The sequence below is a fragment of the Lagenorhynchus albirostris genome, chromosome 8 (genome assembly GCF_949774975.1).
Source record: "Lagenorhynchus albirostris chromosome 8, mLagAlb1.1, whole genome shotgun sequence".
NCBI classification, from domain to species: domain Eukaryota; kingdom Metazoa; phylum Chordata; class Mammalia; order Artiodactyla; family Delphinidae; genus Lagenorhynchus; species Lagenorhynchus albirostris.
The window spans coordinates 85677992-85695107 of NC_083102.1; the positions used below are offsets into that span (position 1 = coordinate 85677992).

The 17116-nt window shown below is 41.9% G+C and overlaps 2 protein-coding genes across 14 annotated transcripts in view; one reads left to right on the plus strand and one right to left on the minus strand.

Moving 5' to 3' along the window:
- GSAP (gamma-secretase activating protein) overlaps positions 1 to 17116 on the plus strand; it is a 234015-nt gene that overhangs the window by 80668 nt on the left and 136231 nt on the right. For 9 of the 13 annotated variants that reach the window (XR_009542040.1, XR_009542039.1, XR_009542032.1 and 6 more), the window contains exons 25-33: positions 943 to 1013; positions 1492 to 1586; positions 6362 to 6481; positions 8000 to 8061; positions 9604 to 9705; positions 9860 to 9959; positions 10360 to 11494; positions 13194 to 13383; positions 13700 to 13863. Coding sequence is in view for 1 of the 13 variants with exons in the window: in XM_060157225.1 (XP_060013208.1) it covers positions 943 to 1013; positions 1492 to 1586; positions 6362 to 6481; positions 8000 to 8061; positions 9604 to 9705; positions 9860 to 9959; positions 10360 to 10451 (642 nt within the window). In the remaining 12 variants the exon portion in view is untranslated. Of the gene's footprint in view, positions 1 to 942; positions 1014 to 1491; positions 1587 to 6361; positions 6482 to 7999; positions 8062 to 9603; positions 9706 to 9859; positions 9960 to 10359; positions 12773 to 13193; positions 13384 to 13699; positions 13864 to 14773; positions 15185 to 17116 lie in introns of those variants that run through there. The other 4 variants (XR_009542043.1, XR_009542042.1, XR_009542041.1 and 1 more) reach the window with 4 other exon arrangements.
- Positions 13099 to 17116, minus strand: part of CCDC146 (coiled-coil domain containing 146) — a 107723-nt gene continuing 103705 nt past the window's right edge. The window contains exons 17-18 of the mRNA XM_060157226.1: positions 14690 to 14938; positions 13099 to 13341 (exon numbers count right to left, since the gene is read on the minus strand). Coding sequence (XP_060013209.1) covers positions 13138 to 13341; positions 14690 to 14938 — 453 coding nt within the window. The 3' untranslated portion in view covers positions 13099 to 13137. The remainder of the gene's footprint in view (positions 13342 to 14689; positions 14939 to 17116) is intronic.

Sequence of the window (17116 nt, forward strand, 5' to 3'; positions counted from 1 at the left end):
TTTTCTTCAAGCATCATTCTTCCCTATAGTTAATCACATAAAAGAATCCCCATAACACTAGTTTGTGCTAACAGCTCCTAGAACCAATAGGACCAGAAATGGTAGAGATGAGGTCTCAGAAAACTCGTTGCCCCTGTCTTTCCAACTCAGCAGTCACTGACTGATGCCAAAGCTGCTCACCCTGCCCAGCGGCAAACGGCTGAGTCTCCCAGTCCCCTCCCAGGAGAGTGGCCAGACAGCCTTTAGAAAATAAATCCGAGGAGGTTGCTGCAAAACCTGATTATATTGCTTATTTATTATCTTACCTGATTTCAGTCAAAGAGAAACTGAGAATCTATATCATTGAGAATAAATAGTGTCTGTCTGTGATCACATGGAAACTCTTCCTAATTTTGGCCCCTGTCCTTTGCCTACATGTGCAATGCATGGATTTGTGGTCCTGATAACAGCTCCGCGGAGATTGCCCTGTTGCTGGCAAATGAGTAAAACGTAGAACCTGGACTTGGAACTAGTTTTGCTCCACAGCACATGCTCAGGACCTCCATTCTCTTCAGAACCGCCTTTCCTCTGTCAGCTGTCAGCTATGTCACCCTTGCCACTTAACAGGCCTAGGGCGAACTCTGTTGCACTTGACCTTCACTGATGGATAAGGGCCTGTGATTGAGGGCCTGTGTTTGTGAGCGATGGGGCCGATTAGCGGTGGGGAAGCTCAGCTGGGGCACTGCCTGCAATGACAGAGGGTGCTCTGTTAGACGCGGCTGCACATTTTCAGTCTTTCCATTTTGGATTCCAGTGCTTGAGAATTGACCTCAGAAAGGCTGGTTCTGTGTCCGGGCACAGCCTGAATGCCAGCTGCCCGAACATGCCTGTCAGAGCTATGGAAAGATAGCTTATAGGGGAAAGGGTATGAACAGAGGTTAACAGACTGTCTTTACCCTCTAGCTGGATCTCATTTGCCAAATACTGGAAGCCAGTTGGAGGAAACATAATCTTCATCCCTGGGTTCTCCACTTGTACGCAAGTATTTCTTGCTCTATTTTATCATGGTGTACAAAGAGGTAAAACAACTCTGATTGCTGCCTGTTGTAGCAAAGCCTTTTTGAGACTCACCGGTTGAAAGTAACTCTCACCAGCCCCTTACACCATCCATCTTAGTTCTGAACTCAACATCTAAAGTTATGCCCCTGTTACTTCACCTGTCCTCTTTCCTTGGCATCTGGCTGATGAGGAGGGAGGGGCACATGAGCTCAGTACTGCCAAGAAGGGGAATTTAAGTTAATGCAGTTTATCATTTCTGTGCCTACTGTCTGGTTAGATTGTAGGCATTAGGCCGCTGGTCATCATCACATCTGTGAACCTTTCTCTGGGGCATAGCCTTTCACAATTAGCATGCATTCCACCAGGATGTGGCACTCAGAGCTACTGCTTACGTGCAAATGGGGTTTTGGAGATGAGCTGCTTGGCTGACATGCTCCTTTGTTCTTTGACCAGCAATAGGCGGGCGAGTGCTGCTGAATTTGCGGTCTTTCACATCATGACCAGGATTTTGGAAGCTACTAACAGTTTGTTTTTACCTCTGCCTCCTGGTAAGTCTTGGCTTTTTTGTTTTTTGTTGTAATAAACTTGTTCTTTCTTCTTCACATAGTCTCTGGACTTTGGTGCATTATGAGTTTAAGAATAAGCCTCCTATGTCTGCGAAATTGTGTGTCTGGTGTCACTGTGACAGATGGGCCTGAGGTTGGCCTCTGCCGACCAGATCTCCTCTGATTATTAAACTATACAGTAGCTTGTCACCAATTTTAGGAGCCAAGGCTGGTCCCCATGCAACTTTCTGGTTCAAAAACCAGTGGAGCTGATTCAGGGAGATCTTTCTCTGACGTCTCCAGGCCTAGTTTATCTGATCAAGAAAGTTAACACTCAGAAGGAAGTAGGTCTGGCTGGATGTCAGAAATTGAGTTGATTCTGATATGTTCCTTGGAAGCTAAAAATTTCCCTTAGGATTTTGAAAAAGGACCAAATCAGGCTTCAAAACACCTTTGGCGCATGTGTCTGCAGTCATTCATTTAATTGGTCATTTCTTCATTCAGTCAACAAACATTTGTTGAGCAATTTCATGCCAGGTACTGGGCTAGAAATTAGAGCAATTCCAAAAATTAACAAAAGTCTAGTTGGGAAAATGTGCATATAAATCAATATTCATTGTAAGAAACAAGCTCCTGTTTGCTATAAACGACCTGCCTTATGCTTATTATGTGTAAGTTCTGATGAGTTTTAAGCTTTATGATAGCTATCGCTATATAATATATACTAGCCAATTTTATTTAATTCATTCATATACATCTATCCATCCATCCATCCATCATTAATTTGTTCCTTTGTTCATTCATTTTAAGGCAACATGTATATGGTCCCCATTTTGTGCTAGGTACTATTGTAAGTACTTTACATAAATTAGCACATTTAATTTTTATAATGATGCTAAGTGATAAGACCTTAAATTGAACCATATTAAATTGTTAATATCCAACCAGTTTTTGACCAACAAAGACGGCACTTTCAAATGGTTCCACTTAATATTATTCCCACATTATAGATGGTGAAATTGAGGCACAGAAAAGTTAAGTAACTTGCCTACAGTCACATAGCTATTAGGCAACAGAGCCAGTGCTCAAATCCAGGGAGTCTGGCCCTAAAATTTATGCTTCTAGCTACTATTCTGTGCTGCCTCTTGCATTTTATATTCCAGTTGAATTAGTTGATATTGAAACATTGGCTGTTTATGGGCCCGGAAAATCCCCACAGCACATCTCAACTTCTCTGCGTTTGTGATATATCTGGCAGTCTGGAATCTGTCACACTTTCTCTGTCCATATGCCTTATCTTATAAGATCTGCTTGTAGTGGAGGCACAAAAGGCGTTTCTTGTGACTTTGTAGGGATCTGAAAGTGACCACTCATGAGGAGAATGGATGGCTTTAAATGGCATATGAATTGTGAGGTGCCCTCTAGAAAGAGTGGAGAGATTTCATGAAAATTATATATGGCTTTCTAGCTTAAATTCTTAATTGTTTGTCATTAACACAAAAGACCTGGTAGAGAAATGGGTCGACAGTTTCAGATTTGTTCACCATGGATCTCCAAGCTCCTTTTATAAGTAAATGACACTGACTCACTGGGGACAATATTATATCTGGGAGATCATAAAAATCCCCTTTCTACAGAACATTGCATTTCTACACAGGGATGGATAAGGAGGGAAAACACAGAACAATTTTACCCATAGTGATTGAAAATTATTATGAGTAAGAGCTTAATGGCTGGTGTCCATGGGTCAAGTAAGAAAGAGCAGTTTCTCTTTTTCCTTTTCTCAGAAATGTTTGTATCCCTAATATGAAGTGACACTGGATCATGTTGGGGGGTGGGGCACGTGTGTGTAAACGCAGGTATTTTTGTGTGTATGTATGTAAATGTGCTCGCTTTCCAGGCCCCATGGACTAGTGAGAACTGTTTGAGTTCCAAGTGTCAGAAACTTGTAACCGGAATTACTTAAAGAAAAAAGGGAATGAGGACCACAGAAGGGAAGTCATAGTTGAGAGCTGGAGCATTTACCACTTAAAAGGGACCTGTGTTCTCTTTGCTGCCTGGAGAAGGCCAGGAGCCCTGGAGGGTGAGGACTAGAGCTGGCTGGAAAAGGTCTCTCTTTCGGTACCAATGCCTACTTCTAGCCAGTTTGCTCTGTTGCTTAGAGCTGACATGCTGAGAGGAGGCAAGGAATGGGCTGTTGAATTTGGGACTGTCCCCTGGGAATGGAGGATAAACGGTCATCAGGGATCTTTAGGACATGGACACAGAGCTAGAGAGGAATTTTTTTTTTTTTTTTTTTTGCGGTACGCGGGCCTCTCACTGTTGTGGCCTCTCCCATTGCGGAGCACAGGCTCCGGACGCGCAGGCTCAGTGGCCATGGCTCATGGGCCCAGCCGCTCTGCGTCATGTGGGATCTTCCCGGACCAGGGCACGAACCCATGTCCCCTGCATCGACAGGCGGACTCTCAACCACTGCGCCACCAGGGAAGCCCCTAGAGAGGAATTTTGAATGGAGAAAATCTGTAGGATCAATAACCTTCTATAAACTCTTCCTCAGAGATAATTTTATAACTTTTTTAATCTTGAGAAGACTGTCCAAATCCATTTGAAAAATCTCATGTTGTTAATTAGCTAGTAAAATCACTATTTTTTTTTGGAATCAGAGCAGTTAGTAGACTCATCCCATTGTCAGCCCATTAACATCTGCTTGAGGGCAGAGTCTGAACTTTATCTGACCCTCAATGTTGCCAGGACATGGGACTCAAGTCTCCCACTGCTCATGTTTCATATGCTCAGAGAGAGAAAGCTCCACGACGTCTCTGAATCCAAGTCCCAGCTCTCTTTGGCCATCATGTCTCTGTCATGTAAGCCTCTAAGGTCAGGCAACGAGTCTTCGTCATTCCCCATCCACATCCAATCAGTTTCCAAGCCAGTACACGTCACCAGGATCCTATGATCCCTTCCTTCCCTCTCACTCTCAGTGCCCTCATTCCCTCTTGGACACGTTCACGCAGTCACTTCCCAACAGATCTTTATTCCTCCGGTAGCAAGCTGTCACTCTGGTCCATTCTTTGCCTGTTGCCACATTAATATTCCACAAGTAAAACTCACATCCTCTAACAATCCTGCTCAAAAGCTTTCAGTGCCTCCCCAGAGTTGACTAAATAATCAATTCCTTGCTGTCATTCAGCATTCAACCCCGTGACACATATATTAAGAGCACCCTATACTTTTCCTTCATAGAACTGGTTATATTAAAAAAAATGAATATTTATTTTGTGATTACTTGATTGTCAGTCTCCCTATCAGACTGGAAGGTGGATGGGAGCAGCAGTCATGCTTGTTCTTCTCATCACTGCACACCCAGCTCCTTGCCTGGCATGCCGAAGGGGTTTTGTTGAATAGATTAACCTTTCCAGTCTCACCTTCCACCATTCCTCTTGCACGCCTGTTCCAACCCAGCTGGGTCATTTACTCTTTCCTAAATGTGCCCCGTGCTTTCTCACCTTTGGGCCTCTGTTCGGGTTGTTCCATTAACACCAGTTCTTGAGGCAGGATAACGTCGTGGTTAAAAGGCTAGGCTAAAATCGCACAGTCTGCGTTCAAATGTTAACTCAGCCACTTACTATTTCCCGGTTAGGTTTCTTAGCTCCTGTGAATCTTGGTTTCCCCATTTATAAAATGGGGATCAAGTAGTTCCCACCTCATGGTGTCATATGAGGATCAAGTGAGCCTGTGCGTAAATGAAAGGCCTCAGTACCTGTCTGGTGTTGGTCACGTTGTTACACCACGTGCCAGGCTCTGCACAGACCTAGCTGTAGCTCTCAAAGCAGCCCTGCAGGAAAGGTACTGGTGATTCCACTTTAGGGATGAAGAAACAGAGGCTGGAAAGGCTTAATTACCTACGTCTAGTAAGCAGCACAGCATGATTCCGGCCTCTGTCTACTCAGGTCAAACCTGACTTCTGCTGCTTTTCCAGCCTGTATGTTCTCTCACGTCATTTCCACTCTCAGGAATGGCATTAACCCTTCAAAGTGCCTCTCACGTACCATCTTTTCCAAGAGGGCTTTTCTGATTCTCTCCCGGTCTGATGTTGTTTGTTTGTGTCGGTTAGTGTGAATAGTGGACTTAGAGCTCTAGCTCTGTGAGAGTTTGGGTAGCCCTGCCCGTGAGACTTAGACTTAGCCCTGCCCAAGGGCTTGAGAGTGTCTTTCTACTGAATTCCTAGAGATTTGCTATCTGGCAATATCATTTTAGTTCTTCTTTTATATGATTTAGTCCAAGTAGACCCCAAAAGCTTTTCTCTAGGGCATACCCAGAGATTAGTCATCTAAACTAATCAGTCCCCTTCTGGTCCAAATATTTTCTCCTGCAGCAAAATGGTCCCTGTCCATCAGGCTTTAGCCTGGGCATGTGGAGTTTGAAGCTCTACTGTTAATTTTTCTATTTTGCGATTTTACCATAGAATTACAAACCTTTTAAACTGTAAAACCATCTTCATTCAGCAGACCTTGCACTGTTTTTCTCTTTTTGCCTAGGAAGGCATGCAAGGTGGAGGGAATACGTGCTTATTGGGAACTTACTATATACCCAGCACAATACTTAGTTGTGATAATACAGAAGGAAGGAACCTTGGACCTTGTCTTCAAGGAGCATTTATTTGACTCTAGCTGCCAAGTGGTGAGCTGAGTGCTTTATTGCCATCACCAGAGTCATTCCCTCTGGGAGGCCAGAGATGATAGCTGACCGTGTCTACCGTCCCGGGTGTCTCATCCTAGGTTTTCACACTCTGCACACGATCCTTGGTGTCCACTGTCTGCCTTTGCATAACCTGCTGCATTACATTGATAACGGAGTGTTGCTTCTCACAGAAACAGCTGTCACAAGGCTCATGAAAGGTAAGGGGCTCTGAGTTTGCCTTGTTCCAGCCCCAGCACCACCGGGCTGCCTTTGTGGGTGTGCGACCTGTGGTCACACGGGGCCCTGGTGCACTCAGAAGGGGCCCGTGCAGGGTTTAATGTTCTGTATTCAGTCTTGACATTCTTAATAGTTGAAGAGGGGCTCCTCGTTTTCGTTTTGCGTGGGTTCCACAATTACGCAGCTGGGCCTGCTGAGTGCGGTTCATTTCCCGTAACCATCCTTTGGACCACCGTGCCTTTGCCCTTCAAGAGACCCCAAAGGGCTTCTCAATCCGTACACAACTATTAGACTCTTTTTCTGTACATGAGGGCACTTGAGAATAGGAGACTGAAGGCTTATTTCTCAAGAAAAATGTCATGCAATGGCTTACTTTCAGCTGATTAACTCCGTCCTCTCAAAGTTAGACTTGAAATGCAAGGAAAAGTAATGAGAGGTGTAGTGCCTGTGGGAATTTGAACTTGAAATAAGGTCTGTAGTGTAATGACTCTTGGTTAAATTATTCAACTGTGGTATTTTATAGATGAGTTTTGTTAATATATATTGAAGTATTTGCCATTCCTCAAGGTGCTGCATGTTTTAAGTCAGTCAGAAGAATTGCTCTGTGACTGGCAGCCTGTTACAGAACGCTGTTCCCTGATATAGAGCAGCAGCTTCATTAAGAAATCCCTTTTTAGTCATGTACCACAGTGTTCATTGCAGCTCTATTTACAATAGCCGGGGCATGGAAACAACCAAGGTGTCCATCAACAGATGAATGGACAAAGAAGATGTGGCATATATACACAATGGAATATTACTCGGTCATAAAAAGAAACGAAATTGAGTTATTTGTAGTGAGGTGGATGGACCTAGAGTCTGTCATACAGAGTGAAGTAAGTCAGAAAGAGAATAACAAATACCATATGCTAGCACATATATATGGAATCTAAAAAAAAAAAAAATTGGTTCTGAAGAACCTACGGGCAGGACGGGAATAAAGACACAGACCTACTAGAGAATGGACTTGAGGACACAGGGAGGGGGAAGGGTAAGCTGGGACGAAGTGAGAGAGTGGCATGAACATATACTCACTACCAAATGTCAAATACGTAGCTAGTGGGAAGCAGCCGCATAGCACAGGGAGATCAGCTCCGTGCTTTGTGACCACCTAGAGGGGTGGGATAGGGAGGGTGGGAGGGAGATGCAAGAGGGAGGGGATATGGGGATGTATGTATACATGTAGCTGATTCACTTTGTTATAAAGCAGAAACTAACACACCATTGTAAAGCAATTATACTCCAATAAAGATGTTAAAAAAATCCCTTTTTTATTCAGAGAGACACAAACTAATATTTTCATAGTGTTGTTAGACTTGGCTTGAAAAACAAGGTTGGGACATGCATTACCAGGATGAAGCTCTGAAGTATTAGCTTGCTCAGGTATTAAAATGGAGATTACTGGGTTTTTTCTTTTTGTTTTGTTTTATTTTGTTTGCCAATTTCTGACTTTCTTGTAGATCTGGACAATACAGAGAAAAATGAAAAAGTAAAGTTCAGCATCATTGTGCGGCTTCCTCCGGTAATCCTGAAGTATATTCTATTTTCTAAGCCTTGGCATGTACCCCTCCTTCAGTTTCTTCTTGCAGGAAGAGCAGTTACTGGCTTTGGGCCGAAGTCAGTTGAATTGTCTCACCCTTCGGCCCTTTCCAAGAAATCCCGTCCATCCCTACCTGTCTGTCCGCTGCTCCCACTGGGCCTGCCGAGTGCTTGCTCCCCTGGCTGCCCGCGTGCTGCTTCGGCACAGGCCCACCTAGAACGTTTAGCCGTTTTCTCCTCTGAGGAAACCATAGTAATATGTACGTCTGTGAGTCTGAGGGGAGGCAGAGGGGAAACATGTGCTTTTGGCATTTAAACTGATAAGAAATTGAAATACAGGTGAGGTCAGAAGGTTCTGGAGCTGCGTTTCCTCTTACTGTTGTTTGCACCACGGCAGGAAAACATTCCTGGTTGAAGGAAAAATGAGAAACATGAGGGAGAGGGTTATACAGGCACTCCTTGTTTTTGTGGGGTATTGTAGCTCTCTGAATCAGAAATGCTGTGAAATTCAGACATTCCACGGCAAGGTCTTCAGAGCCTCTGACTCTGCGGACTTCCCGGCCATGAGAGCCTTGGCCAGCTCTGTGCCATTTACATACGTTGAGCACTTATGTCTCTGGCACGATCCTCCCACAGAGGGATGTCTGATGCCTTCCTGGACCTAATCGCCTTGCTTTGTAACACCTTCTCGCCCTCACAGGCTTACTGAGGCAGAGGCAAGAATAGAAAACAAAGCATATTTTCCATGGCTAGATCTCTCTGGGGAATATCTCTGAACATTTAGTTTGTCTCTAAATTTGATTTTTTTTTTTTTTTGCCTTATACCCTTAGGGAATAAAAATTTCTGGGCGAGACACTGGCAGAGTACATGCCTATAACCTTTAGCTTCATATCAAAATATCACGTAGGGTTGGCATGCAGATACTCAGTTTTGAAGAGTAACAGATGAACTCCATTTCAGAAAAAGAGTTTGGCAGCCTCACTACACAAAATGCTTTCCTCAGAGTTGCATTTAAGGGAGTATTTATTCAAAATTCAGAAGCATACCTCATAGGAAATGGCCTTTCTCCGAGGTCATTAACCATAAAGAGTCTGTCTTTTAGACTCAGTAGCTGGAATACATTTTAAAAAATTATGAATTGATATAAAATAAATTTACTTAATGCTGTGAGCTATATTCTCCTCTCTGTATTTTTCCATCTTTTTATTTTTATTATTGACTTAAATTTTTTAGTGTGGAAGGTACAGAGGTTTCCTATACACCCCCTTCCTCCACATACACACAGTCTCCCCTATTATCAGCATCCCCCAGCAGAATGGGTCCATCTGTTACAGTGGATGAACCTACACTGCACATCACAATCACCAAAGTCCATAGTTAGCATTAGGGTTCACTCTCGGTGTCGTTCATTCTGTGAGTTTGGACAAATATATAAGGAGATATATCTAACACTGTAGTATCGTACAGAGTATTTTCACTGCCCTAAAAATCCTCCTCTACATATTTTTCAATTTGCAAAAATAGCTTACAGGTCAGAAGATCTGTCGACTTTGGGATCATCCTGTGAGTTCTAACATTATTTCCCGGAACCATGTAAAGCAACTGCTTCAGAACTATAACAAACAGGTGAGTCTGTGTGGAGCAGAGGCCCCGCTAAATGATTTTGGAACCTCTTTGCCCATTTTAACATATGCATATGGACAGCAGTTGTAGTTCTCACCACTTTAAGTTTGTGCTTGTTGTGGAGAATCAGCTGATACCACAGCCGTTTCCCTTTTAGCCCCGGAGTTCTATGATGGACAAGTCATCATTCAGTGTAGAATTTCTGCCTCTGAACTACTTCATTGAAATACTGACAGATATTGAGTCCTCCAATCCAGGTAAGTCACTCCTCTGCTCTCAGGATTTTCCTGTTTTTCCCCTGACACATCAGTCAGTCTCTATGTGCTTCTGTGTACCTTTTTCTTGCCAAAATATCCCCTAATTATAAGTAGGATCTTCTTGCAATAGGTTTTAATTAGCAATACACAATTTACTACCTAAATTACCAAAGGAATAACCACCTTTCAGGTTTTAAAAGGAATTAAGAGGTTAAAAACCCATTTGGTTGGTGTGAATGGCCTTTCTTGGTGCTGAGGTTTAATAAATTTTAACAACACATTCTCAGAATAATGTGTTTTACTAAAATATAAAATAATTATGATTTCAGTGAAGTATGGGAACAATATTATAAATGTTCTATGGCTTCATAGTAACTCTTCTCTCTCTTTTTCCTTTCAGCTCTGTATGCTTTTGAAGGACGTGACAACGTGGACGCAAAATTCGTAGAGGAAGCAGCTCTGAAACACACCATGATGCTTTTAGGCTTATAAAAGGGAAAATGCAGTTATATCAGCTTCCAGTATTTTTCTCTTGCTCGTTAACTCTACTTCTGTTGAGAATTCTTTAGCAATATTTTAAACTGGTAACCAAAATCAGAATACATTGTTGAGCCATCTGAATTTCAGTTTAGTACTTTGTTCAGACAGAACTAGACAGTCAAGTGTAGAGAAATGGCAGCCAGTCCAAGGGGGCATGAAGTGGCCTAAGTGATGCTCTTCCTAGTGGCTGATCTTCCTAGCGCTCTCATAGGCCAAAAGCTAGTTTCTATTATACTCTGAAATAAAATATACTTTAAAAATGTAGGAACAGTGCTTAGAAAATCAAAAATTGGCTGTGTCACTGAAAATAGCATATGACAAGCAGAAAAATTACAAGTTGTAGAAAAATTCTATTTTGGAAATTAGATACTTTTAAAAAAACTGAATTTGGACTAAGTCAAATCTGCTAATTCTAGTAGGGAATAATTTGCAAAATACAATAATTTATACATACATAGAGTAGGATTTGTCTTTGTGAACGTTCAGATGGAACTGTATTTAATATTATAAAGTTATTTTTATATTTATAAAAGTTTGATTTAGTAATATGTTGTCATTTAAAAAAAACACTGAAAGTTTTAGCCTAACTCCTTTGTTCTTTGAACATAGCCTTTTATTCCCACCAAGAATCATGACTCCATGAACATGTTCCCCCAAAGACCCACATGACACCTAACGAGTTCTCCCACTTTTCTTTTTTTTTCCCCTCTCTCTTCTACAGTGACGTTCTGACCATAAATACAGTTGACTCCTGGGGTAAGCCCAAAACCCTTTGCTTTCTTCTCTTCACACGGTTTCCCTCATTGAACTTGTGAAATTTTAAAGATTACAAATATCACTAGCCAGTATAATAATTCAGCTTTTCTAAAATCATCATTCTAAAAATTATCCTCTCCTCCAGAATTTCCCATTTAGGTCAAATATTTCATGGTCACTGAAGCTCAGAGTCTTGGAGCCATATCAGCAAGGCGGTGCTGGTTTTTCCTCTTGATAAGGTCATTATTTTTCATCACCCTACGCTTTCCTCTTCACACCCGGGTTGTTTCTGCTGCTTTCTGAAGTCTCATTCATCTGATGCATATTAGAGATAAACACTACTTTGATCCTGCCACCCCTCTGCTCATAATCCTTCAGTGGCTTGCCATTTATTACAGGATAAAATCCAAACTCTTTGACATTCAAGATCTCCCAAATTCTGGCCTTATACACTTCCCCAATACGATCGTCCTGTTCCAACCAGCCTCGCTCACCGGGCCTTGAACAGAACTTTTGTCTTCTTACTTCCAAGTCTTGCTCAGGCGATTTCCCCCTCCTGGAATCCCCTCCACTTACTAAAATCTTATTTATGCTTCAGGGCCAGATAAAAAGTTCCATCTGACTGTGATCCCTGGCCATTCCAGTGCACAGTGGCATGTCACCCTCTGGACCAGTAGCACACGTTGTAATATTTAAGCATCCAAACCTTTGTAATTTTTAAAAATTATTTTTCCTTCCTATCTATTTAAACTTCCTGTGTGTTTATTTTTTGAATCCCTAATTACTGATCCTACAACACAGCAACTGTGTGTAAGTTTGTAGTATTTCTTTGCATTAAGCACACAGCTTACACAGCGTTACTTGTTATAGGCTCTCTCAAGGATTTGCTTTTTAATGACTTCACAAAGCAGTCAGGTTAGATTCAGGACTCCTAGACGGAGAATGAGATTCAATTTCCCTCCATTCTGTCTGGGTGGGGGCTTGGAACAGAATTTGTTTGATTTAGCAAAATAAATGAATGTGATATTTCTCACTCCCAGAGTCGTGAAATGAAATTCATAACTGATAACAATATGAAATAACAATAGTTTGAGCATGTTAATGAATGTAAAATCACTGGTTTCAAATCTACTTTTATATTTTTATGTGAGAAAGTAAACAGAATTAGCAAAATATACTTGGGTGAAATACAATAATATTAGAGTAATGAAATCAGTGGAACTGGCCTCATTTTCTCTTTCACATGCAAAATTATAAATATCTTCATTGAAATTTTGAAAAATCTGGTATCAGAACAAAGTAATCACAAGTGTATTTGCATATAACGTGGTGGAAAATCTAGATTTATAAGAAAGATAAATTAGGGCATAATTGTTTTTGCCCAAAAGGATTCTTTATTTATAAAAAGAATCACTATAACATCACTTTAAAAAAGACAAGCTTCCCTACTGCTTTTCACTCAGTTTAGATTTACTGACATCAGCTTGCAATGCAACTATTTATTTAACAAAGTGAGTTACGCCCCTGCAGTACTTGGGCTATTTTCCTTTTCAACCATTCTTTCTTTTTCTTAAAAGTGGGTACATTGAACAGGATGTGCTTTTCTTTCTTTAATAAACAAAGACCACTCTGCCAATTTCTGTACTTCGCTGAAAAGGTATTTATTTTTATTGCATTTTTGTAGCACCCAGTCTACTATATATTTCTGAAATGTAATCAAGAGATAAAGTGAAAAAGAAAGAAATTGGTGAGTGTGATAGGAAGGAAGCATATGTTGTGGATACTCTGTAATTTAGAGCTGTTACGCTGACGTTTTCCAGCTGTGGATGTGAAGAAGCCTGGTTGAAGCGCCTCCTTGAGAAGCCTGGGTTGGTTCACATGTTCAGATTTCAATTGGCTTTATAACAGGTTTCTTTATGTGCCTCATATTGGCCCCAGGTTCACTGGGCTTAAAAGGAGCCAAAGCGCCGTACGGTTTTGGCAGAGGAAGAGTGGACTCTGCCTCTGGGATGTAGGCATTTGGACGCTGATCCGCAGTTGTGTAAACACCACTGGGCAGCTGGCGATTTTCTGCTTCCAAGAACTCCTGCAAAGAATGATTTATCCTTTTCAGTTTTTGAAAACTCAGGTAAAGTCGCTTCGTCCTCAGGGCCCATCAGACACAGCTGGGTCTGAGCAGCCTTCGGCTATGCTTGCTGGCCGATATTCCCCAAAGGGACAAGAGGGTGTGAGGGTGCGTCACCAAACACGCACACCTGCACACACATTTCGTCTCATTGGAATGACCCATGTTGCTCAAGCATCACTGTACTCCTGGGGTTTAGGGTTTACCATAAACTGGTTGGTGGGACCTGAATTTGGTACATTCCAAACAGTATCTTTCATTAAACACTAATTATTTCCATGTTTGTGACAAAGGCAGGATAATCTATTTCCTTTGGTAGGTCACTGGTGAGCAAATGGTACAAAGGAGGAGATAAGGAGTAAAGTAGAACCAGTGGAGAGAAGTGGTCAGCAGCTTGCTTTGAGCCTCAAGATTCTGCCTGTGTTTCTGGAAAACAGAGGAGTCTCTTATAGCATTAAAAAGAATTTGAAAAAATGGAGACAGGTAAATGACAGCTGGGACACCACAGGTAAAGTCTGAATGCCCTCAAGAATATAATCCCAGGTAGCATACGAATGACAGATCAGACCCTGTTTTCAGGAATTCATAGTATGTGTTTGGAATGCACCTTTTTCTTGGGTTAGGGAGGGAATGGTGATCTTCTGGGGATGTCTGCTCTGTAGTCTGAGAGTGAGTTATAGGCCCCCAGGATGTAGTCTCCTCAGAAAGAGATGCCTAATTCCACTCTAAGATTATTGAAAGGTCATGGGAGTAGGAATAAGAACTGAGCCCCCAGTGTGTAGGTGGTCAGTGACAGACTTAGGTCTTTGGTGGGAGAAGGGTGGTACTGAAGCCTAATCGTAGCTGCTGCACCAGGTGCAGAGTCTGCAGAAGCCTGTGACAACCATAACACGCTTGAGGCCTCACAGTATGCTGTGGTGCCCACAGCAGATACATTGAAGAGTAAGGTATGGTCTGAGCCAGGGTGCAAAGACAGAGATTAGAGACCTAGGATAAAACCAGTGCCAGCCTGGTCATTGCCATGCCAATGGGAGGTCCTGGTCTTCACCATGCCAGCCCAGGATAGAACACTGTGCGGTGGGACTTGATGCCCGCCCAGTGTTCTCCAGGGAATATTCTGACCCTTTGGACTGTTGTACTTTGCCTGCCTACATAATATCTTAAAAAAGCAAAACTTATTTCTAATGGCTTGCTGGGCCTATGTGTGTGGTAGAGTAGAACATTTTCATATATTTTGGGAGGATTGACAGCCCCTGCAGCAGCCCTTCCCGGCACATTTTACAAATGCAACGCAGAAGCCATAGCTTACCCGAGACTTTTCAGCGATGGCCAAGGCATACATTTCTTCATCTCGAAGTACTTTCAACCATTCTCTCTCAATCTCTTTTTTGAGGGGCAGACCCTTTTCCATCCTGGAGTTGCAAGTGAGGATGAAGTCTTCTTTCTCCTTGACTTCCTTTTGGAGTTCAATGGTCATAGCTTGTTTCATGGACAGCTCAGCAACAAGAGCCATCATTTTTTCAGTAGCATCTTTTATCTTTTTCTGGTAGCCATTCATCTAGAATTAAAAAGCCCAAGGCTTAGCCTATGTATACATTCCATGAAGACTTGAAGAAAATGGCAGGCTTCTGGCTGTCTCTGAAGGTGGGCATTCTTGCCTGAAGGAAGGAGAGTTTAAGTGGGAATTCACAGAGAATAAGAACTGGAGGAGACCTCAGAGATTCAGCCCAACACCCTGGCTGTGAAATAGGACAAGGAGGAGGGAGAAGAAAGAGATCTGTTCATCTAGTTACTGGATTTCCAGGTGGGTAGTGTTGAGGGGAATAGTTTAGTGTCTCTATTTTTAAGAGGTGATAAGGACAAAGGAAAGGGTATTCTTGATGTCTAAGTTCTGGCCTAATTTTGCCATGTTATTAGTTTGCCACTTAAGCAGGGGGGAAAATCTGGTAGAACAGAATTGTATTAGTTATTAATACACTTGCTTAAGTAAGGTAATCAGCATCCGTGATGATTTTTAATGGAAACTATCACACTTCAGTGTGTGTGTATTATTGATCGTAATTCCCAGGATGCATCATTATGAGGTCATAGGCAAGCATGAGCTGAACTGGACAGTCTGGCCAGTAATTTGAAAAGAAATGTTCCTAGTTGTGTATGTGTGCTTACCTTTTCATATAAGCTATTTATTATCAAAGAATTAAAAGATAAGACTAGGTGGGAAAATTGATTTTAAAAGACAGAAAAGAAGTAAAAGTGGAATTGGTGGTTCCTGTAAGCTTTCTGGCCCACAGCACGGCCTTTCAGTGTGGCCGAAGGCTGGTGAGGCAGTAAGAGGTGACTCCCGCCACCCGCCAACACTCAGTGTCACATTACCCTGTCTTATTACTTCTTCATATCCTTTCACTACTGACATTATAATATAAATGTATTTGGTTATTTGGTTATAGCCTATCATCCTACAAGAACGTACTCTTCATGGGGACAAGGACTGTTTGTTTTATTCATGAGGTTCCCACTGCTTAGAATATAGGAGACAAAATTAAAATTGAATGTTTGTCGAATGAAGGAATGAATCAATTCTTAGTCTCTTTTAATTGTTCATTCCTTTGAACCAAGGTAAATTGAGACACGAATATGAGCGTCCAAAAACTACACCCTACCTCAAAATACTGTCTTCTCTTAATAGAGTATATACTGGTCTGTGTGTACATTTGCTTACAGAAACGTTGCTGCTGGTGATTTACGTGCCTCTGAAAATATAATGACCGATTATTATGTGAAAACTTTGTCTCTTTAAGGGAATAGGGAATATAAATTTCTATAACTTCTATACTGCATTAGTTTTCAGGAAGCATAATTTGAATAAAAATGACAGGCATTTAAAGCTTCAGTGATAAGTCATTATCTCTCTTTTAAATTTTATTAACTAGTCATTGCACACTTGAGTGTGTGTATAACTAACCAACCTCCCTTCTCCATAAATGAAAAAAAAAAAAGGATGGTATTATTCTGGGTTCTCTGGGTCTTTGCTGAGATTTCCCATTTTCTGCTCATTTGGGAAACTTGTAAGAGGAGCCATAAGCTCTCTAAGATAGACGAGAGATGAGATGTGCAACCTTGTTGAACACCCGCAAGGGCCAGCCCACTTCTGCTCGACTATGTGATGCTAGCCACCACTTTAGCTGATATCACACCCATTTCACAGATCAGGAAACTGAGTTTTAAGACCATTTATGTATCTTTCTCAACGTCACTTGGTAGTGTTGGTAAGTCACAGATCTGGGATCTGAATGTCTTTCTGTCTTCCAGCTCTGCCTACTCTGAGGAGATTATTTTAAATGGAGGAGGAAGAAAGCCAGGTAGAGAGCATGGAATGTGGGGAATGGAAAGGGAGATGAATCATGAGGACAGGACTCAGTAATGCTGGAAACTTCTTGGTCATGTGGATTGTGTTGGCAGCTCCCATTTGTGTTTCTCTGGCTTAACAGTTGACTTCTGGAGGGACTCTGCCATCAGCTTTGACAAGCAGGCCTCAGCAAAAACCAGCTTCTCCCAAAGAAAGGCAAATTCATTTTGCAAAATAAAGGAAGGCAACATTTAAAGAAACTTCAGACATGCTAATTCAGGCAACGTTCATGAGCCTAAAGAAGTCTTAACATTTCTTATTTTGTGAGGTAAATTGAGATTTGCACAAGTGCTGTTGGCCTCATCAGTCTATTAGTGGAAGTGTAAAGCC